Below are 23,183 nucleotides of genomic sequence, written 5' to 3'. Positions count from 1 at the left end.
CCCCAAAAACCGGCTTTGTCTCCAGCGTTTATAACGGTGTTAATATATGACAAGTATTTTAGTGCACGCAGAGACTTGCCGTGTGACGGGGGTCCCCGGGACAAAAGTCTGGGGACCACTGACGCGGCCCCTTTCTCTCACACAGCGGGAAGAACACACGGGGTCCCGGGTCGCTTCCCGGGAGTGCCGCCTGCCTGCCCGCCCGCCCGCCTCACTTCCGAGCTGGCCCAGGCCTCTGAGCCATAAAATTGAAGGCCGGGTGAGGCCGGCTCTAGGATTGGCTGCACGCCGAGGGCACCGCCCCTTCATATGACCGGCCTTGCACTCGCGTTGCGCCTGCCCGCTCGCCCGCTCCGCAGAGTCCCGTCGCTGACGAGCATGGCGACGCGCTGCCTCTGGCCGCGGCTGCTCAGCGTGCCCGGCTCCTGCCTCCTCAGCCTCAGCCTCAGCCTCATCCTCGTGCTCGGCGGCCCTGGTAAGTCCCGGCCCGGCTCGGGGGCCGCTGTGCGGCGGGCGGCGGCGGCGCCAGGCCTGGGAGAGGCGGGGGTTGGCCTGGCGGTGGGGGCGAGTCCTTCGGACGGCGGAGTTCCGGGTGCGGGGCGCGCCCTGGCGGCGGGGGGTGGGGTTATGTCGGAGGTCGTGGGGGGAGTTCTGGTGGGGTGGGGCGGAGGGTTGGCTGGGGGGGTGATTTTCTCGGGGGTGGGGTGGGGTGGGGCGGGGCGGAGGGTTGTGGGGGGAGGGGTCTGCTGGGAGGCGGGTGCCTTGTGATAAGTGCCTGAGGCTTGGAGGGGGGCGTGCTCTGGGAGGGAGGGGTGCTGTGGGTTGGGGCTGGACCAGGGCTCTCTGGGGAGGGTGCACTCTGTGTGGGGTACTGGGTGGGTATTGTGGCTCAGAACCCCTGCAGGGGTAGTGTTCCCTCTAATGTCATTCCATCCATGGGTGGAATACAGTCTTTATATGCACCAAACCATGTGGCATGTATGTGCACCACCCACAGAAACCCTTGCAGGCTCTGAGTGCTCTACTAATCAGTTGGTCAGTGATGGCAGCCCAGCTGCTCAGCTTACAGGGAACACTGCCTGGGGTAGAGGGAGTTTGCTGTTGGCAGGGAGGCCTGGTGGGTTTGGAGGCCTGGTGTGTACAGTGGGTGATGGGGGAGGAGGTGTCATGGCTTTCCCTGAGCAGGACTTGCATTATTATGCTTGCTTACATATGTAATAAGCCAGGAGGATGGTACAGGGCAGGCAGTGCTGTGAATAAAGGCCCCAGGACATAGGGCAGTGAGAGTGAGGTTTTCACTGTAGGAGTGAAGGGGGAGAATTCTGTATGTTCAAACCAGTTCTGTGTGACCATTAAGGATGTGCTGGTGGGTAGCCCTGAAAGGGAGGAATGCAAATGCTTGTTCCACTTCTATAACTACTTTTCTGGTCTGACTGGAAGTGTGCGGTACCCCAAGAGAATGACTGAGCTTCAGACAGAAGGTTAGTACAGAAGTTTCAACCACAAACTCAGGGCTGGTCTTAACTGAACATTTCCTGCCTCTTCTAAACAGACCCATGATGTCTGTGAAATGCTGCTTTAATCTCCCTAGCCTGCATACAGAAAGCAAAGCAGTTAGTAATGTGGCATTTCAGTTTCGACTCTGTACAAAGAGGCCTGTTTCTTCTCACACCCAAATGCCAAACAATTTTCAGGGTTTTATTTTATTTTTGCTATTGTTTTGGATAGAAGCGCATACTTTTATATAGGGAGGACAGCCATGGACTTAATGGTTCTGACTGCATCTTTCATATGTGCTGTCTTATGCAAAATGAAAAGGACCTTGAATTTGATAACTTTTAGCTGGTTGCACTTGAAATTTTTACTGATTTATACTATCAGGTTAATCTTCATGGTTGTTATTAAGCTATTCACAGGGATAATAGAATAAAATGGAAAAGGATATAAGAGAAGTAGCTAGTTTTTCGTCTGATAGCAAACATATTTGGACGAATAAAACACACATTTTTGACTTCTGAACAGTTGCGTTAATCCTGGTTGTTACATGTCACACTGGTTATCCCAGAAGAGCACCCTAAAACAGTTTGTAACTGTAAGTACCTGGACAGGAGCTGCTTCCTCTAAAGCGTGGTCTTGTAGAAACATATTTGGCTACAGTTTTGCAGGTCAAAAAGAACCAAACAGAAAAACTGTCCAGACTGTGCTGGATAAAGTTTTAAGTAACATCTTTCCCAACCCTTACTGGATGCTTGTCATTCTTTATGTGGTGCTTTTTGTGCACTGTCCTTTCACATAGTTACTTTTTCCAAAGTGAAAGTAGTGTGTGGTTTCCTTTCCCAAAGTAATAGAGAGGTAGTAGCCTTGTTAGCCTGTATTCTAACCAAATGAAACTGCAGTCATGTAGCACTTTAACAAAATAGCTCATCACGTAATAAAAAATTTTGTTAGTCTTTACAGTGCTACATGACTGACTGCTGTTTTGTTTTCTCAGAGTAGCTTGAGAAGCTCCTTTCTCAGTGTAGCTGTGCTCTCTTAAATCAGGACACTGCTCTATGTGACCAACTTCTGCTGGAACAGCTATGTTGGTTGTAAATTGCACTTCATTGCCCCTCTTACTGACCTACCTATTCCAGTGTAACTTTTGTAATGCAAAGTGCTGCCACTTGCTATTGCTCGGTTACCATGTTTCTTTCCCAACGTAAGGACCATCTGAGGGAGGGAGGAACTTGGGGGATACTCACTGGAGGTGAGGGGCAGTGTCACTCTTGTCACTGGTAGGGCAGCTAGCACAAACCCTTTGGGGCTAGATGAGTGGGATACAGCAGCTGTGGTTTGCTGTGGAGTGGCCCAAACAGAGGGGAGGGACCAATCAGCAACCTTTCTGAGCTTCAACTTGTCTTGTCTGCAAACCACCTCTCCCACCTCCTTTCCCCAGTTCTTGAAAACCCTTCTCCACAGAGAAAAGCAGCCTCTTTCTTTTTTTTGAGTCTAGGTCTGGTTACCCTGGATGTATGGTAACCTTTTGTTCTGCAGCATCCACTATCACATCAGAACAAATAACTTCAGTCCTCTGGCAATACATCATTGCTTTCAAATTTATTTCTTTAGGTGGTGGTGGGTAGGTTAGAGAACGCTGGCTTGTGATACTAGTTATCCAACCTATACCATTTGAGTAGAGACTACCACTATACTTGGACATCCTTCATAATCATGAAACATTTAAAAAGTGATCTTTCTAATGTGTACGGGGTGTTGCTTTAAATTGTGTCCATTCAGCTCTATTGGAATAGTTCATCTGCAAGGCAAAAGGGTAATTCTGGAGTTCATTTGCACTTTTTCCAAATACCTTTGCCTTTTATGAAGGTGCATCAGGTGCTTTCTTTATTTGTAAAATGGAAATGAGGCAGACTCTTTCAGGGGTCAGTAGCACAAAATAGAATCAAGTCCTAGGAGTGCCTTGCCCAATACAATGCTGCTTTTTCAAAGCAATATAAATGTAGTAATTACAGTGCTAGCATGCATTGTGCTCTGTGGCTCAGTACTTAAGAATTTTTTAATGTCTTTTTAACAAATTGTGCTGTGGACTTGAATAACAATGCCATGATGTAGTATCTGATAACATGAAGATTATGAAGTTTATAATATTAACCTCTTGTTGTAAGACTGTGCTGTCAAATTTTCTGGGCTCACATAGAGCAGGAAATGGTGACTCTCTTTATCTAGTAACATGAAGCATCCTTACCCAATGTTTAGTTTTTAAAAAAAAAAAAAGTGAAACTTTCTGTGACAGTCTACAAATGTTCAAATTTCCAGTCTCAACAAGTGCAGTTGAGTGAAACCCAAGTTCTGGTAAAAGTACAAATGCCTCTGTAATGGGTGTAATCTAAACTCCAAGCTATTGTAACAGCCCACAGGCAGGTTCAAACCTGGGACCTCCAGAGTTTCATGAAGGTGCCCCTACAGCTTAAGCTAAAGGCTAGGTGACTGCCAGCTTAGGCTGTAGAAGACACATTCTTTCTCTGAAGTGGTCTAGGTACCACTACATGGGACAGTTAACCACACGTAGGTGGCTTCTACACATGCCACCTCCTGTCTTTGGTAGGATGGTAATGAGACAGTTTGAAGGAGGCATATGCATGTTGGTGCCACCATTAGCCTGCTTCTAATTGCTTCATGACTGAGCCACTTTCAACGGGACATGGCATGTGTGGGAGCAGCTAGTGGTGTGTGGGTTATGTGCTCTGGTAGCTTATTCTGTTGTAGGTAGGGACATGAGAGTAGTGAAGGTGAAAGCAACATTATGGAGAGGTTAAAGAAAAACTATATCTGGGTGGGAACAGGTTTGTCCCTAAAGAATATGAGGAAATAACTGGCAGCTGACTAGTGCATAAGAGGTCTAGTAGGAAAGCTTGAACGCATAGAAAAGACAAGGTTTTGCAAGTCCTTAGAGCTCAGTCACTGCTTACATACATATTGAACGTAGAGTCATTTTGAACCCTGCATTACAAACTTTCTAGTGGGGTAGGGAGGCAGGAGGAGGAGAGATGGGTTTATAGTTTTGTATAAAACCACAAGTACTAACTGACTTTTTTTGAAGAGGTTTTTTTTTTGACTCCACCCCCCCTCCCCCCCACCCCCAAAGAAAAAAACACTGGAGTGGAAGTAAAAGGACTATGCACAGTGAGGCTGGCTTACTCATTGCAACACTTGAACTAAAATATCGTAACTCTTTTTGGATAAACCAAACTGGATCCTCATCGCTCACTTTACTATACCCTTGGATGCAAGTGCAGATCTGTCTTACCTTCCTAACCTGGTGTAGTCTCTGTTTAGAAAGAATTTGTAGTGGTAACAATTACAATTTACCATATCTGAAAGTTCCTTCAGTAAGACTTCTCAAGCCAGGTCTTGTCACCCTTACAGGAAGTGAGTGATGGCCTACTGAGAACTGACCTTTTACAGATAGTATTTAAAGCCAGGAAAAACCAGTCCCCTGAATAAAAAAAGATTTTTTGAAAACGATGCAAGACTGTAGTCCAGTGTAGTTGAAAGTGACTTCCATGTCAGCAGCTAGGTAGCTTGCGAGCTAAACCAGTTATCACAGTTAAGTTTGTTGAGTGCATCTCGAAATGCCTGAGAGTGACTCGGTCAAAAAAAAAGTAAAATCCTTCTTGCAGAAAGGAAACCTAACATGGTCTGTGCTGCCAAAACAATTCTTGTGCTCTCTTTACTTGGAACACCTCACTTGATATTGGGCAAGACCTGCATTTCTAACCTCTACTCTGGAAGACTGGTTAGCTGGCAAGCTAGTAAAAATATAATATTGCTGATATCAAGAAAGACAAGTGCTGCCTGAGTCAGATTTGTGACTGTTTTACATACTTGCAGCACTGACAGCCTACAAAGAGTCAGAATGGAAACTAAATATAGTATCCAGGCCCTTCAGTTCAAGTCCAGAAACTTAACACAATTTTTAAAAGGGCCCAAAGGCACAGATCAGGGTGGATTGATTTAAATCAAGTTACAAAAAAGGCTGAATGACTGCTTAGAGTACACGTACTTTTTTGAGTAAGCTCTGTTGAATTCACTGATTTTTAAAAATACCCATAGCAAAGGTTTTGAGTTCCCTTCGGCTGGGTCTGCATGTTCCTCTTCCTCTTGAAAGGGGCATGTTAATAAGCAGGTTTGAAATAAGCTAATAAGGTGCTACGATGAATATGCAGTGCCTCATTAGCATAATGGTGGCTGCAGCAATTCGAAAGTGCAGCTTTTTGAATCACAGGCCGCCCAAGAGACAGGACCTCAGGAAGAAGGACTTTCGAAAACCTGGGGAGGGGGTCCTTTTGGAAGGTCCCGACTCCACAGGCGGCGCGCAATTCAAAAAGCTGCACTTTCGAATCACTGTGGTGGCCATTATGCTAATGAGGTGCTGCATATTCATTGCAGCACTTCATTAACATATTTTGAACCTGCTCATTAACATGCCCCTTTCGAAAGGAAGGGGAACGTGTAGACCCAGCCTTAGGGGAAAAAATAAGCTGTGCTGACATGAAATAGAGAATAGACCCTTGTAGCCTTTTGTCACGATGCCCAAAATAAGGAGTGTGTGTTACGTAATATAAAAGAAAATGACAGTGGTAATTGGCAACTCTAGATTTCTTACTGCAGCTTTCTGTATTGTATACTTAGGTAATAATTAAAAAGCTAGTTAACTAATGAAAGGAGCAATAAGAATTAGTGAAGATAAACATTTTTTCCTAGCAACATCCAGCCCAAGCAGCTTGGGAACTTGCTCTGTGCCTTTTAGTGTAAGTTTGTTTTAACAAGCAAGTCTTTAATTCACTTTGCAATGCATCATTTTTCAAGTTAGTAAGAAGTTGATCCCACTCAGCCATATCCGCATCATTTTCTCAAAATAAGCAATTTTCTGTTGATGTTTCAAGCCCAGCATAATCTTACACAGCTTACGCTTGACATGTGTTTTTCCTTTTTTGCCCAGGAAACCGATTCAAAAATATACCCAGGTAGGGTCTTGTACACCCAGAAGCCATAACAGTTGTTCTGTGGCAGAAGTGTGGGGGAATATAGGAAGCTCTGTGTACTGAATGTCTTCCCTTTCTCTTTTGTGGTCCATTCCACTATTCCTTCTACTCTCCCTCTGTCTTAGAGACAATATAGGACAGGATAATGTCTTAAGTAACTCTTCTGCTGTGTATGAGAGGTAGCCGTTAGTCTGTATCTTTGAGAACAGCAAGAAGTCCTGTGGCACCTCATAGAGTAACAGATATTTCGGAGCATAAGCTTTCGTGCGCAAAGACCCACTTCATCGGATGCATGATGTGGTGGGGGGGGGGTTGTTGGAAACAAAAGCCCATGAAAGCTTTTGCTCCAAAATGTTAGTCTATAAGGTGCCACAGGACTTCTTGTTCTCTTCTGTTGTGCTTGGCCAAGGTCCACCACCACATAAGCACAGAATAAAAAGTCCTATCCCACTTGTTTGTCTTTGCACATGTTGTTTTTTTGTTTGCTGAGAAACAGAAGTTGAAAGCCCAGAACTTTCAAGAACCAAGAGCTGAGAGCTAGGCTGGATGGACTGGAGCAGGGGTTGGCAACCAAAATAGCAAGAAAAAACTGCCCCCCGCAACTTGGTTTAAAAAAAAAAAAAACACCTCAGTTCAAGAGATGCCATGCATGTGAATGAGATTTCTTAATGTCAAAATCATGCTTTTTGCAGCCCTGATTTTTAAGAACACACAACCTGTAATTCTTAAAATCTGGAATTTTTATTGAAATTATTTTGTTAAAATCAATTTTATCCACTCTGCCAGAGGCTCTTCATTTGTGGGTCACCCTAGAAGTAAGCAAACCATGGCCTGAGGGCTGCATCTGAGTAGGGCAGTTGTGTGGCAGGCCATACATGTAGGGCTCTGGCAGGAGTCCAGGGGGTTGAGACATGGGAAGTGGGTTCAGGGCTGGGTTTGGGATGCAGGTTCCGCATTCCTGGCCAATGGGAGCTGCAATGACAGTCTTCCATTGAGGGTAGCCTATGGAGCCGTATGTCCTACCTCCTCAGCCCAGAAGCTGAGGAAATATGTCACTGCTTCTGGGAGTGACATGGGCCTGTGAGAAGCAGGGAGCCAGCCCTTGCTCCATTGTGATGCCAAGCTTTTAATCATAAGGCCAGATTAGAAGATCTATCAGGCTGGATGCAGCCTGTGAGCCATAGTTGAAACTCCAGCAGCCCTGCCTCAGTTCATAATTGTTAATAAAACAAACGTCTTCACTTGTTTAAGACAGAATTCTCTAAAGTACAGAACATCTTCAGTGTTAAACACTAATTGGGCTAACATAATCTTTCAAAATGTACAAGCTGCTTAGGTCAAGAACAAAGTCCATTGGGCTCAAACTTTCTAAACTTCTTGCTTTCTAGTTCTTTCAGCAAAATGTAAATTCTGCTGAGCTGAAATTTTGTGTGGAAAACATCCCTTAATTTTGTAGCAACATTGGATAAAGCTCCAGAACTCCTGCAGTTTTAATCTCAAAATCCAGTAGTTAGGTGCTGTTTCTAAATTGTAGTATTAGAAAATCAAGTAACTTTTCTGCCTCTAGCAAAAGTAACCCAAGTCTGAAAGAATTGTTGAAAATATTTTGTGATGAATGATTTTGTGAAATATACAATAAAATAAAGTATCAGTGCCTCACAATTGCTATATAATATTATAGGGCTTTTCCCATCACATGCAGTGGAAGTAGAAGTGAAAGATCACACCAATACTACGTGCATATATGCAAAATGGATGATGAGCTTCTTGATAAAATATGAAACAAACAATAGTGAATATGTAAGTACTGAATTTAGTGTTTACTTCTGCTGTTGGATGTACTGTCCATTTCACTTGTCTGTTCAGTCTTGAGAAACTTCAAAACCATTACTTTTGTACCTAGTCCTGGTAAGTCAAGCTTACCTCTTTTGAAAAGCTGTTCTCAATCATTTTAAAGGGGCAGCTGGGGTTTTATTAACTTACATAACATGTTATGGCTTTTGCATATTACATTTTTAATAAAATTGTATTCAGCATGTAAAAGAGATTAGCTTGATGTTCTTGATCTGTTTTTTTAATATGGTCCTCTGAGTTAACTCAAAGTTTTAATATTACCCAGTGTTTCAAACTAATCTTTGGTAATTTTAAGCTCTCTGAATCTTGTTTACTTTCTTTTAAGCTTTAATCTGTTTGGGTGGGGGGGTAGTTTAGGAAGCTTTGAGTCTCACTAGATTCTAAGCTTCAGCTCTTCAAAAGTTTGCAGTTTTTATTTGCAAACATTGCTTTCCAAACATGAATTGATGATTTTGCTGAGTTGTGGATTGATCCAGTGCATCTATCACTTACACTTTTCCAGCAGAACAAAACTTATTTACTACTTCTATCTTCACTGCTATTGTTCAGAGCATGTGTGCAGGAGTGATAGAGGCAAGTGTCACTGTTCAGGAGTTTGGGAAGAAGGCTTGGTGCATGCTCATGCACAAGATAGGCAGGAGGAAGATAGAGTAGAAAAGGCAGCTGTCACAGGAGCCAGGAGAGTCTGGCTGTGGAAGAAAGAATGGTCATTGTGCATTCCACTTAGGTGGGTTGTGCTCAGAATTCATTAGCGTCTGGGGACACATGAAGCCAAAGGATGCCTTTCTGCTCAGGGACCTCAGACTGCTTACTCTTCCAACAAGTTTTGGTGGAGAATTCTTTTCAATTAGAAGTTATGGACGCTTGGGGATGAGGATAGGGAGTGGTTGATACTGGGATCAACTTAGTTTAGTTAGTGACTCTTTTTTTAATTGGGAGCACTTCTCAGACTAAGCGGAATAGGTGAATGAGAATCTGTCTTTAAAAAGAGGTGGTGAGACTGGGGATACAAAGCACATAGTGAGGGGAAGATGCCTAAGGGAAGCCAGTGGTAAAAAGTTAAAATCTAGGGCATAATATCTTAAAATTCTGAAAATCTTACTTGTCAAATGCAAAGGCTTAAGTATGGCCTTGCAAAGCACAAGCACTTGCTCTACAGAGTGGAGAGATCACTCATCTTCTCCTGAGACATGGACTCAGTGGTGAGACTGCACTTGGTCCTGACACAGCATAAGGACCAGGCCTGCCCCAGAAACACTTTTGGCTCTGCCCCTCCATAGCAGGTGTGGGCAGGCAGGGTCCAAGTGGGGAGGGGCCTAAGGCAGAGTATCTAGGTGTGGGTTACCTGGATTTTTTTGCCAGTCTCACCCCACTACATAGTGATTTACTTCTCTGCTGGCTGCCCTTGACATTTGAAACAATATTTCTAGGGAGGGTCACATGACCATACTTGTCACTTCCCTGTCTGTCATTTCACTCTGGGGAAACAAATCTGCAGGGGGTGCACATTCTGTGCATGTGTAGTGGGGCAGAATTCCCCCAGCAGTAAAGTCCTTCCTAATACATCAATCATGGCAGGGCCAAATTCATGGTCCATTTTGGTCAATTTCAGAGTTATGGGATTTCAAAAATTAATGATTTCAGCCTTTTTAAACCATCAGTTTCATGATTTTGGATTATGACCCCCTAGAATTACAAGTTGGGCTGGGTGGTGTCACAGGGTTATTGTTGCAGTACTACTTACCCTTACTTTGTGTGCCTCTGCTAACGAGTAGCTGGCTAGTGGAAGATGCTGGCTGGGAGCCCAGCTCTGAATTCTGAGCCTCTATCAGCAGCAGCACAGATGCATGATTGGCTTGGTATGATATTTCTACCCTTACTTGTGCACTGATATCTGCAGAACTGGACCCTAAGTCAGCAGCCACCACTCTGAATGAGAAATCAACCCTCCCCACTCCCTGCATGGGTGGGGAAACAAATCTTGTGACTTCCCTGTAACTGCCCTTTGGGTTAGGCCCTCCGACCTGGAGAAATATTTTTCTCCTGTGTAGTACAGGGTAAAAGCACGTAGATCAGATTTTGCTGCGATGGGGGACACCAGATTTTGTGTTATGAATCTGGTAAGGCCCTAGTTATCATGGCTCTGCTCAACCCTGTAGCATATAAACCATAACTAAGTGTGGTTAAGGCCACATTGCCTGTACTAAAGTACTTCTGCAAAATGTCCCTTTTCTGCGTTGTGCATCACTTTCGTTACTGATGTAGAGTATTAAGTCAGTGGTCACCACCTTGTTGATTCTGGGGAGTCTCCCAATTAATCATGATCTCTGGAGTAGGGTTGCTGCAAAGGTAGGCTCCCTCCTTGCCCCAGCTCCCTGCCACAAGCCTATTCCCAGAAGCTACTAGCTCGGTCTGGGTGGGGGATGAGGTAGTACAAGCAAGAGTCTGAGGCGCTCCTGGCTGTAAGCACCACTTCCAGCCCCACAGCTCCCATAGACTGAGTGGGGAATTGTGGCCATTGGGAGCCAAGGGAGTGGTGCTGACAGAGGAGCAGTGCACAGAGCCATGTGTCTCCTGACCACTCCCACCCCCAGGGCCATAGATGTGCATTGGATACTTCCAGGGCAAGCAGGCCCCTCCTGTAGCCAGCACCCCATATTCTTCCTGTACCCCAAGCCTCAGCCCCTGCCCTGACTCCCGTCCAAGCCAGTGCCCCCTTCCAGAGCCTGTACCCCTTGCTCTATCCTGTACCCCAAGCACCTGCCCCAGTACTAATCTCCTTCTCAGTGCCAGCACGCCACGGTCCTTCATGCACCCCTGCTCCAGCCCAGTGAAAGGGAATAAGGGGAGAGGGGTGGAGTGAGCCAGGCGGGGCTTGGAAAGGGCAGGGTAGATCTTGGGTTGCCCTTAAAATTCAGGAAGTCATCTTGGGCATAAAGTTGGAGACGACTGATTTAAATGCTAGTGGTTTTTGCAGGCAAGTTAAGGTCTTTGACTAGACTTTTCAGCTCCCATTGTCTTAGTGACTGAATCTAACACAGCACTTTTCTACTTCAGTTAGTGGTAAGCACTCTGGAGCAATGTGTATAATTGAGTAACTTTCTTAAACCTTCTTTGATGCAGTGTTCTGTTCCTATTTCTGTTTACATTAGGGATTGTTTTGTGGAAGCTTCCATGTCAATAGGACTGTGACACTTTCCAGGAAATACTCCAGCATTAGGAGAATTTGTCTGAATTAAACTGCCTTTCTCTTCTAGAAAAATGCAACCTTAGAGCCATCTACCAATGTAACACATGAGGGAAGCACCTGTGGCAATAAGACACACGCCCCACTGCTAGCAATACAGTTTGGAGCAAATCACTCATGGAGTGTAAACTTTACTAAGACTAATGAAACTTATCAAGGAAACATCATCACATTTACCTACAATACCAGTGACACAGTCTTTAAAGATGCTAAAACAAAAGGTAATACGTGAGACTTTTGTCTTGTGGTTTGGCTGAACGGTGACTTCAGAAACTCGTGTTTTCTGAAATAGATCATCCCTCTAACTGTATTATAGCTGTTCAGTTCCTCTGCTGCAGTCTTTCTTACACTGTTGTAGACCAATCAGAGTGCTTATCAGTTATTAATGTATTGTAGACTCCACTTATTGTTGTAACGGTCTGCTAGACTCTCTGCCTCAATATGGATGGGGAAGTTTTAAGAGATTTGCTTTTAATGTGCATTGGTCAGTTGCTAAGATCACTAGTGTTACAATACAAGTTGGGGTCAGCTCCCTTTTCAAAGCGGAGTGCCCCAATTTGACCTTTTGATTTCTGTGTATGATCTGAGTGTTGCTGATGCTTGTTAAAGTCTGGTAGGGGCCCTGTGCTCCTGGGAGTACTACCTCCATGCTGCATGGGGGAGGAAGGGCAGGGCCAGAGCTGTTGCTGCATACTGCTCTAACTCAGCTCTTGCTGAGACTGTCACACATGCCAGGGGTTGCTGACCTCCGATACAAGTCTTTATAGTTCATAGCACTTCAATAAATATGAGATTGTGAAGCTTGCATATCTAATGTCCAAAGCTACTGCTTTGTTTGTTTCCTTTCCTGTACCTTGGAAAGAATTTTAAAAGGAGGTATCCTGCTGGGAGGAGCAGTTTCTTTTACAAGACTTGCTTGGTTAGCTCTGTAGCTATAGTATCACCCTGCAGTACTTTAAAATGCTGAGTGAAAAGGGTGGGTGGGGGCAGAACGTTTAGCAGAAGTATCAAAGGTGACTTTTTTCCTGTCTAAAATGCATGAAGGTTAAACTGTATTCTTGCTTATAGGGCTAATTACTATTGTTGTAAATGACACCATGCATCCAATCCAACTGAATACTGTCTACAAATGTCATCACCTCGACTCTGTTGAAGTTGCAAATGTGTCTCAGTTCTTCTGGAATGTCACTCTTCAGGCTTTTGTTCAAAATGGCACTGTTAGTCAAAATGGTAAGTTGCTTAAAATTGCGTGCAGTGGTTCTGTATACAGATACAGACTCACTTTAGGACTTCAGTGCCAAGTGACTTGAGTGTTGTAAAGCAGGGGTATGGAAACTTTTGGGTCAGAGGCCACTGACTGGTGGGTATCAGTTGGGGGCCCCTGAACTGAGAAGCAGACCCCCCCCCCCAAAAAAAAATCTCTGATGTGGTCTCTGGCTATGGTGTCTATGTAGGAGGGAGGGTGTAAGGAGCAGGCTGGGAACTGAGGGGTGTCCAGGACAGATGATGCAGAAATGAGCTGGGGGTGGGCGGGCTGGGGTGGGGGATCTGGGCAAGCGAGGGGTCAGGGTCAGAGGAGGGGTTGGGGGTGTAGGACTACTTGAGTGGTACAGGATCTGGGCAACAAGGGTGTAGGATACCTTCACAGCATTCCCAAATGCACATGGCCTTGCTCCCAGGCACCACCCTCTGCTGCTCTGGCAGGGATCCAGCTCATCAGAGCAGAGCCTATGGGCAGGCTGTCAAGGCCAGTGCTGCTCTCTCTCCCTTCCACAGGCTGGGAGAACTGAAGCAAGTGGCAGTAGAGCCTATGGCCACTTCCTGCCCCCCAACCTGCCATCTAGGTGTGGACTGCAGCTTGCCTGATCCAGCCCACAAGGCTTGGGGCACCAAACCTTCTGCCCCACTGTGGGCTGGATACCACAGAGGGGAGCCCTGAGCCTCAGGGTCTGGATCCAGACAGGCTGTGATCTGGGTCTGAACCGTGGGCTGTTTATAAAGTAGTGAACTTTTGCTTACCTTGACTAGATGCTAGAGAACTAACACTTTTATATAAACCTCTGTTTGTTCTTGTTCATGATGTGAACCAACCACTGATCTGAAACTAAATCAGTGGAGTGGGTTGACTTGCCTGTCTGTATAACACATAAGGTGTAAGATACTTCCAAGTGAGTATTTGCTGTCTCAGTTGGGATTTTTAAATACTCTGTTCCATGAATTGATTGTACCACTAAACCTAGATCATGAGAGTCTCAAGGTAACTCTGTAAACAAGTCATTGTGCCTCTATCAGTATTTTGAGCCTGAGATGGCTGGTGTGGCAGTGGTTAGCAAGCAGTCTTACTGAAGAGCACATAAAGCAACTACACTGCATTTCTTCAGAGGCTTGTAGGCTGCTTTTCTTTAAAGCCAGTAGCCTTGCCAGAACGTCCTCTGCCTACTGCCTTCACCTGCTCTGTCAGCAGGGTAACTACTCTGCTGTTCCTAACTTTGCCAGTGACTAACAAAACTAGCTTGCCTTCTGTTACTGTTAATGGAAAGGCTATTCTGTTTGAAGTATTGCTCTGTCACTCAGGTTTTAATGCTAAAACACCAACAATTTGGCCAAGAAATAGAGCAGGAGACTGTAGTAGACTTGAGGCCAAAGTACTCCCTGCACAAAAATGACTGCAAAGCAATGTGTAAAAACACTGCCTGTCAGAGGCTGTATTTCAAAGTATCAATGCACTGATGCAGTTGCTGTGAAGTCACGTGCTGATCTTTTTCAGATTCTATATGTGATGCTGATAAGCCTCCTATTAAAACTACTATTGCACCCACTGTGTCCACTGTTGCCAACTTAACTTCTGCACCTATTACTACTGCTTCATCACCTTCCCCAGCTACAACTTCTAACCCAGTGGAGAGACCAGTCCCAGGAAACTATTCTCTTAAAGATGGTGATAAAACCTGTCTTCTTGCTACGATGGGGCTGCAACTGAACGTCTCCCGAGAGAAGGTGCTGTTTTTAATATCTTAAAAGCAAAGAGGAAGAGTTCTGCAGTGTTTTTTTTTTTTTTTTTAAATGTGTGGATACACCAGTAGATCCTCACAACTTTGCCATTACCTTTTAATGTTACAAAATCAACTCTATTATCCATGTATCTAAGTGAGGGATGCTATCTAGCTCCACAACTTTACCTACCTACTTGTCTAGAATGGTAACTTGCTGAGGCGTACCTTGATATTGTAACCTGACCAGGGGATTTCAATAACTTTTAAGGCTGGGACCTGCAGATGCTCTTGCTTAGCTGTACAAGGAGCCTAAATTAAGGCACCTGATTGCCAGAACTGCACTACTGTCGATGCACAAAATAAAGGATATGTCATATGCTCCATGACAGCTGAATGGGACAGTTAATGGGCAAGGTTTATTTTTCCCCATCTTGTCCACTACTGTCAGCCTTCAGGGTCACTTAAATATCCTGGCCAAACAGGAGTCTTCATGCTGTGGAAAAGTGACTTATCTTTTTTGGAATAGGCACTGAGGGGGAAAAACAGGGAGCACGTCTGACACCATCAAAATGCTGTTTTTGAACAGATAGAAGCCTCTCGACTAACATGTTTGGTTTTAATTTCAGTCTGTTTTGATTAACATCAACCCAAAGACAACTGTGGTCACTGGTAGCTGTGGCAACACATCTGCTACTCTGCAATTGAATGACAGCAGCAGCAAGTTTATTGATTTCACCTTTGCTGTTGTAAGTAAACTGTTACAGCTGAGCACTACGTTTCAGATTAAATCTTCTCCTCTTATCTAAACACCTTGCTTCTAGTGCCTGATCTTAAAAGCATCTTTGTTCCTAACAGGGTTGTAGGGGTGGCTTGTATCTTATTCTTTAGGTGAAGCAACTAGTCTCTCAGTTGATTGCCCAAGGTTGCCTACTAGCAAAATGTGGATTGTGCTTTTAGAAACATCTGGTTCCAGTAACTTGCTCAGTACACAATTATACTCCCAGTTAAACGGACTGTATTTGTGTACAGCCTTTGTCACTAGGTGCATTTTCACACATACATACTGCAGATGTGATCTTCCAAATATATATGTATTCATGTGTATGGGATAAAACCTTCAGTTTTAACATCACAGGGTTTTTTTCTCTTAAACAGAAGAATACAAGTGCAAACACACAGAGATTCTATCTGAAAGAAGTGAATGTCACCCTGATCCGCGCTGGTAAGCTGCTCTTTATCTTAGTATCTGGGAGGGAAGGGAAGAGGGGAAATCAGTAGGGAAAGAAAGAGGGTGGATGACTTAAATCAAATTATCAAAAAAGCTAAGACTGGCTGTGCTTAGTGTACTTTGATTTTGGAGTAAGCTCTATTGCTTTCACTTCTTTTACATCAGTTTTTTGAGAGAACAAGTGTAGAATAGGGTTCCCTTGGGGAAAAGATGAATTATGCCAAAGTAAAACAGACTAGATTTATGGCCTCACCAATGATGCCCCCAAAATAAGGGACATGTATTGGGAAATAAAAAATGATAGTGGCAACTCCTAGACTTCTGTTGTTGACTTTCTCTGTTGTATAGTTGGGTAATACATTCTAAACCTAGTTAACTAATTGAACAAGCAATAAGGATTAGCTAAACTACACCTCTTTTCTAGCAACATCCCACCTGGGAAACAGCTTGGTATTTACTTGTACTAAAAGATGCACAGAGCCTTGAAGAATGATTGACTGATCAATACCAAGTGAATTATTTAAATTACTAACCAGTTAGTTGATCTACTCAGCCATAGGCATATCTTCAGCCACATCATTTTTCTCCCAGTAAACACTTGTCCTTATGATGATCTATTCTTGCAACTAGGCCCTGCATCATCTCCTTGCACTGCTTGCACTTGACATGCTTTCCTTTCTTGGCCCAGGAAATGAACTTCTTCAAAATGTTCCCAGATGGGGGCAAAGGAGTCTTGTGTCCAAAAGCCATGACAATTTTCCTGTGGCAAGCATGGGGGGAATATAGGGAGCAGTGTGTGTATGGAATGTCTTCCCTTTTCTTTCCAGTCCATTCCACTGTTCCTTTCTATGCTGCTTCTCTTTTCCTTACTTTTTTCCTCAAGTAACTCCTCTGCAGTGCTTGACCAAGGTCCACCACCACATAAGGACAGAACAAAAACAGTCCTATCCCACTTATCTTGGCACATGTTACTTTTTTAGTCTGCTGAGAAACAGAAATTGAAAGCCCAAAGCTTTCAGAAGCAAGAGCTGGTAGGTTGGCTGGTCAGAATAGAGCCATTAATTCATTTTTATGAAACTAAGTACATGTGTAGCATGTGATCAGATTCAATAGTAACTGGATTTTAAAAACTAAATTATCATTTAAAAACAATTTTTAAATTAAAAATGGGTTTTTAAATCCACTTTTGGAAGATGCCTTCTGGGTAGTGGGGCCTGCAGATGTCAACCTCAGGGCAAGAAAGTAATAGCACAGTAAGGGTGGCAAGGGGGCTAATAAGTATGTTGTGAAGTGATATTAACAAAATGCCATTTTTCCCCACTGCCACCCATATTTCTGCACTGCTGCTAGCACAGCATTTTCCTTCAGAGCTAGGTGCACTCTGTACTACAGGATCGTACTTACACACATGGGTCTGGGTGGCCATAAAGGACTACAGACATGAAGGAAAGTCCCATGAAATATACTTGAGCCACTGTTCTACACCAACATTTGTCTTAAACATGTAAGGTCACACAACTTTCTTCCATATAGAAGAACAATGCATCTTTCCTTCAAACTCTTATAACTGAGACTTCTCACCACTTCCAGAATCAGTTTGGTTTTTTTTATTTTGAAATGCTTAGTGTAGGGGGAGAGAAATTGAATCATGCTGGCCTACTGCTAATATATTGTTGGTAATCTCCATAATTAACAAGATGTCAAGCTGAAAAATATATCCATGAAAGCAGTTTGTGCCCTCGCAGTTCATATAGGAGTAGATAAGTGATTTAGCTCTTCTGAAAATGTAACAGCTCTAATTATCCATCCTCTTGTGTACTGAAGTTGAATTCTTGTGGTCACACTAGAAAACAGTGCTGAGAAATGGGTTCAGTAGCCTTCAGCTGAATAGGCTTATGATTTTGTTAGCATACCTTTTGAACAATAAATATTTTTAGTCCATAGAAAATTCATCCACAAGTGTCCATATTAGACTATCTTCTTTATTTAAGAACCTTTAATTGCTGGAAACAAGAACCTCAGCGCCTGGGACACCTTCTTAGGCAGTTCCTACATGTGCCGAAAAGAGCAGACTGTTGTGGTGACTGAAGAACTTCAAATACATACTTTTGATCTAAGGATTCAGCCATTCAGAGTGAAAGACAACAAATATTCTAAAGGTAAGGAAAAAACAAAATCAAGTAGATTTGTAGAATGTTCCAACAAGGCCTATAACACAGGCATGGTTGAAAGCTTAATAGAAACAAGCATAACTATCCATTGCCTGGTGCTTTATTTTTACATAGACTAAAATGCTCCTCTAAAACTGCCATTTGGGAAATGGCCCCAACCTTTTCTCCTGTTGGATATGAACACCTTGTCTTTAATGATTTACCTAGGATAAAGGATTTTTTTCTTAAAGAACCCACAAACTGGCAAAGGACCCTTTTGTATAAAGGCATTGTTAGTGGGAAGGAGGGGGAAGTGCCATACTACTATTAACTTAGCAAACCTGCAAATGCTGGGAGTGAGGGAGACTATACAGAATGTGATAGAAATAATGGGGTGAAGCTTGGGAAAGCATTCTGCTGAATATAATCCAAGCTTTTTCTCATCAGACTGGAGGTGGAAAGGATGACTCAGGTGATAGGGATCTTCTAAAATAAACTAGTACAAGCTCTTACTGTCAAGTACAACCTTACATTGGCCAGGGTATGAAAAGACCTAATCTGTCTTGTCATTAATTCTGAAGATATTTATACTAAAGTTTTTTTCTCATTTGTGGAAAGCTAAATGCATGTCTGTATAATTCTGTACACAGTACTTGAACTGAGTATGTTACAGTATTACGTACAGCTCACTTTTAGTTTAGATCAGTCTGTAGGCTGCAAGAACGTAGTATGGGAGCTGAAAGCATGCCTTTTTAAAGTGTACTGAAAAGACCTCAGTACAGTTGATATTCTTGAACACCTACTAAAATGAGTTCTGAACTGCTATTGGTGCCCCACTTCATCCACATGCTTGCTTAGTGCTACTTTTAGTTGGCTTTTCAACACTGGAACCTCAGGGCATTTGTCATTTAAAACATCCATGTTCATTCTTTAACCTGACTTGCATTAGCCTGACCTCCTTTTTTTTTTTTTTTTTTTTTTCCCCCCCCCCTCTAGCTTTACTTTTAAATTTCCAGTAGAATTAATACTGAAATTGTTCATTCATTGAACACAAATTTGTATTAGCTGACATGGAATCTAATTACCTACAGTGCCTTCTCTAATGCCTCTTAAACTTTGTACTTTAGTAAATAAGCTACTGTAGTGACCAAAAATGCAGAGATCTAACTGAATTAGTACATAGTGAAATGACTCATGAATCTCTACAGGTTTCTCATTAAACTATACAGAAATGGTAAACATTTGCTGGTAACTTTGAGCCTTCATGTTAAGGAAAACCTTTTTTGCTCTCAGAGGTACCATAGCATGCTGTCTCACTTATTCCTTGTCAAAACCCTTTTTTTTCTCATCTACAGCCCAGGAGTGTTCGCTGGATGATGACACCATTCTAATACCAATTATAGTTGGTGCTGCTCTTGCGGGCTTGATAATCATTATAGTGATTGCTTACATAATTGGCAGAAGAAAAACCTATGCTGGATACCAAACCTTGTAAATCTGAATGTGACTACTCTTGCAGTTTCACTTTTAAATGAAGCAAGTGCAAGTTCCCAAATGCAAAACAAACCACTTCAAGTAAAAGCAAACCTTTGCATCACTATTTAGGGTGGGAGACTGGGGGTGCTGCTTTTTTTTTTCAGTTACAACACTGGGAATATAACTATTTCCTGATGTAAGAAAAACAGTTTTATAAGGCACTCAAAGTGGTCAACAGCCTTGTTTGACAAACTATTAAAGATATTACTTGAGTATCATGTACCTATTAGGAAGTGAAGCAGGAAACAGCCTAAACTAGGGCACTAAGACCTTGGACAACTTGTAAAGCTGCGTTAAACTTGTCTCACTTGCATTCCTTAGTTACTGTCACTGTTGCAGGGTAACCTGGCTGCCTTTAACTATATATTAAACCTGGAATATTTTGTCAGGGATTTCAGAGTGCCTAGTATTTTTTTAGCTCCTAGCACTAAATACCATGCAATTTATTTCCACCCCCTGCAAGCAAGTGACAGAAGTAACCCTTTTAAAATCAGCTACTGCAGCTCTTTGGAATTATTTTGGTGGCTTCAGTAGCCGTTCCTATAGCTTACATATCTAAATGAATGGGTTCACTTAAATTTCCATTGCCTTATCTTATGGTTAAAGGCCAACTTCTAAATGCTGTAGAAAACCACAGTGCACAAGTGACCAGGAACCCATTTCCTGATACATATTATCCTGGCATTCCTTAAGGACAAAACTAAGGCCAAAATATACTAAGGTAATGCAGCACTCTTGTTGGCGCAATTAAAAAAAAGGGAATAAGAATCTTAAGTATTTCTAGAACTTCAAGGGCACAACTTATACCTTGGACAGAGTCTGTCTTGTCACTTCCTTTGTCTATAAAAGAAGCTGTCAGTTTAATGATTCAAAATCAGTTGTCAACTTAACTGTTCTTAAAAATCTCCATATTAAATGGTTCTTTACTAACTACATTTGCATTGTAACTGTTATGATGGCATCTCATCTGCTGAATTATGTATTTTGTGCTTAATTGTGTGCTGTGCAAAGATGTAAAAATGTGCATTTGTGTGTAGGAGTTAGTAATGCTGTGAAGAATGCAAAAGTAAAACAAGTCTGAGGCTGACCCAGTGCAACTTTCTCTTTGCTGTTTAGAGCAGGTTTTCCATTTAAAACAAAGTTGTAATGCAATTGGACTGTTCCTTAACCTGCAGCTATTTAGAGACTAGCCCTCACAGTATATCCTTAAGGTTTTTTCTGATCTAAGTGTGCTGTAATTCATAGTGCTCTGCACAAAAAGGTGGCCTTTCCTAAAAGGATTGAGGTTTTATATTATAGACATGGATTGGTCATATTAATGAACATAGGGCAAGCTGAGTTTCATGGGGAAAGTTAGATCCAAGTTTCTTAAAATTGACTTGTCATGGTAATTGCTTATTAGGGTTATACAGAGCTGCCTGTGACTTGCTTGTGCTTCTAAAAACAATCAGTAGTACTAATTTGGTGCTCCAGTAATAGTGAGGTTTCATAGTGACTAATGCATTAAAGACACTGGCTAAATTGTAGGATTGGTAAGAGTTATCCAATCAGTCCTTGTTGCAAGCAGAACTCAGACCTTAGTATGATTCAAAAAATTAATGACAATCAAATGTAAATGGCAGGATCTAGTGTCTATCTTAATTTGAGAATTTCTCCAAAAACACATTGTATAAAATACCTCTAACTGCAATATTTCTTAGTCTTTGTAAAACTCCAGTGACTGTTTACATGTGCCAGTTATGTACACTTTTGAGGCAGCATTTATCACAACTGTTAGTTGTCCTTCTAATGTCTTGGCTCTTCCAGGGTTTCCCTGGGCAAACTATTCCTGAATCACTCTAAACCCTCGCCTTCTCTTTGAAGGTATAGAAAATGTTAATTTAGGGAAAAGCACTGAATTTATCCAAGGAGTTGGCTCTGATGGAAAATACTAGACCTGGTGACCGGGTAACTAGCTCATGTAAACATCTAAGTTTCATGTTGGCTTAAAATGTTTAAACCACTAGTTTTGTGTATTGTATTTCTTCATAGGGACTTGCTTGTCAGTTCAATCTACATATTTGCTTAAACAATAAAGATTCTTCTATTTCTTAAGGAACCTTGGTAACTTTTTTAATTAAAGCAATGATTTCTTGAATTGTACTAATCACTTAAGAAAAACAGACTTCCTCTTGACTAAAAATGACTGAGGTCTCTGATCAGATTCTCCAACCTAATTTTTGGAATTGTAAGGAAATTGGTCCTAGTCATCTGTCTTCCTGTTGCTTAATTCTCACTACGTTTTTCTGTAGAACACTGGCAAGGATTGTGTGCTTATAGGCTGTAATTTTCCTAAAACTACTATTGTTAAATCACTTGGCTATCCTCTTTTAGTGAACTGTGTAATACCCCTCTTAGCCAAGTGCACTTAAAAATAAAACTAATTTCACTAGCACATGTAAATCAGTAAAAGTATTAGTTTTATAACTTAAAGCAGGAAATAGTTCAGACTTCCCTTTATCAAACCTAAATTTACCTGTGGATAACTTTATTAAGCAGAAGTAGAGAAGTTGATGACTGCTGTTCTGAAAATTTTGCTTGATCTAGGCTCTTCCTGTATATGAGGCTCCGAGTTCTGCTGAGGTTCTGTTTAGAAGGGATAAGTTTTTTCCTGGAAAGCTTCAAGAATGCTTTCTGGAGCAGATTCTGGTAGTTCAGACTCTAATAAGAAACGTGTAATTTACAGAGAGCAAAAAGGTGCCTAGCAGTTGCCCTGTGTACACTCCAGGTGGATGCATGAACCCTATTGAACAAGTTTGTTCTTTAGAACTGCATAGAGCAGGCATATAACTCCTTCTGAATAGAAGACTCTTCTCCTATCTTTTCATTGCTAAAATACAGTCCTTGATGTAAATGTGCTTTCTCTATTGCTTTTGATTCAGAAATCATCACTTGTGCTTCTTGTCCTAAGCCTTCGTAAGTGCTTTTTGACAAAAACAAACTACATCTAATGCATGTGAAAATGCTGGGTATGTAGATCTACTCTGCACTGTAGAGCCATGATCTTATCTTTATTACAGAGTCAATGCACTAAGCACAAATGATGCTGTAGCATGTCTCCTGCTTCAAGAGTAAATATTAAAACTTTCACTTGCCAACCTATGCTAGCTTGCTTTGGCAGAAGCACTAAACATCAGGTATTCAGTTGTACTGGTGATAATCTGATTAGGGAGGGTGATGAGTAAAATAAAATCCTTTCCTTTTGACCCTTGGCCTGAGCTCAGAGTAAAATAATCTCTTTCCAGGCTTCATTAGACTCAAAGATATGTTTAACATCAAAAGCAGTTTAGATTGATACATATGCTGACATTGCATGTAGACAGTCTGAGCTCAGTGAACCTTTACACAACTCTTTCAAAACTGCCTAGAAAGTTAGGCTGAGGGTTTTAGGCTTACACACCTAATTTCCTAAAGATTGTCCGGAACATATCTTTCAGGATGACAGCAGTGTGGTAAAACTGCAAAATACTAGATTTGCATTTTGTAGTGAACTTGCTCATCTTGCAGTGCTAAAACTTGTAGAACATGGCTTTTGTTCCAAAGCATTTTACTCTTAATATTTAAAAAAAAAAAAAAAAAAAATTAAAGAAAAGT

General features: G+C 42.3%; 1 protein-coding gene across 4 annotated transcripts in view; it reads left to right on the top strand.

Moving 5' to 3' along the window:
• Positions 1–307: 307 nt before the first annotated feature.
• Positions 308–23,183, top strand: part of LAMP2 (lysosomal associated membrane protein 2) — a 28,874-nt gene continuing 5,998 nt past the window's right edge. For 2 of the 4 annotated variants that reach the window (XR_012647334.1, XM_075007958.1), the window contains exons 1-8: positions 309–475; positions 8,224–8,342; positions 11,654–11,864; positions 12,712–12,873; positions 14,411–14,640; positions 15,263–15,382; positions 15,792–15,858; positions 17,856–18,023. Coding sequence is in view for 3 of the 4 variants with exons in the window: in XM_075007958.1 (XP_074864059.1) it covers positions 310–475; positions 8,224–8,342; positions 11,654–11,864; positions 12,712–12,873; positions 14,411–14,640; positions 15,263–15,382; positions 15,792–15,858; positions 17,856–18,023 (1,243 nt within the window). In the remaining variant the exon portion in view is untranslated. Of the gene's footprint in view, positions 476–8,223; positions 8,343–11,653; positions 11,865–12,711; positions 12,874–14,410; positions 14,641–15,262; positions 15,383–15,791; positions 15,859–17,855; positions 18,024–19,369; positions 21,649–23,183 lie in introns of those variants that run through there. The other 2 variants (XM_075007960.1, XM_075007959.1) reach the window with 2 other exon arrangements.

Source organism: Carettochelys insculpta, chromosome 13, assembly GCF_033958435.1.
Source record: "Carettochelys insculpta isolate YL-2023 chromosome 13, ASM3395843v1, whole genome shotgun sequence".
Taxonomy (NCBI): Eukaryota; Metazoa; Chordata; order Testudines; family Carettochelyidae; genus Carettochelys; species Carettochelys insculpta.
Note: the sequence above shows the minus strand (reverse complement) of the source record. Positions and strands in the feature narration are given on the sequence as shown.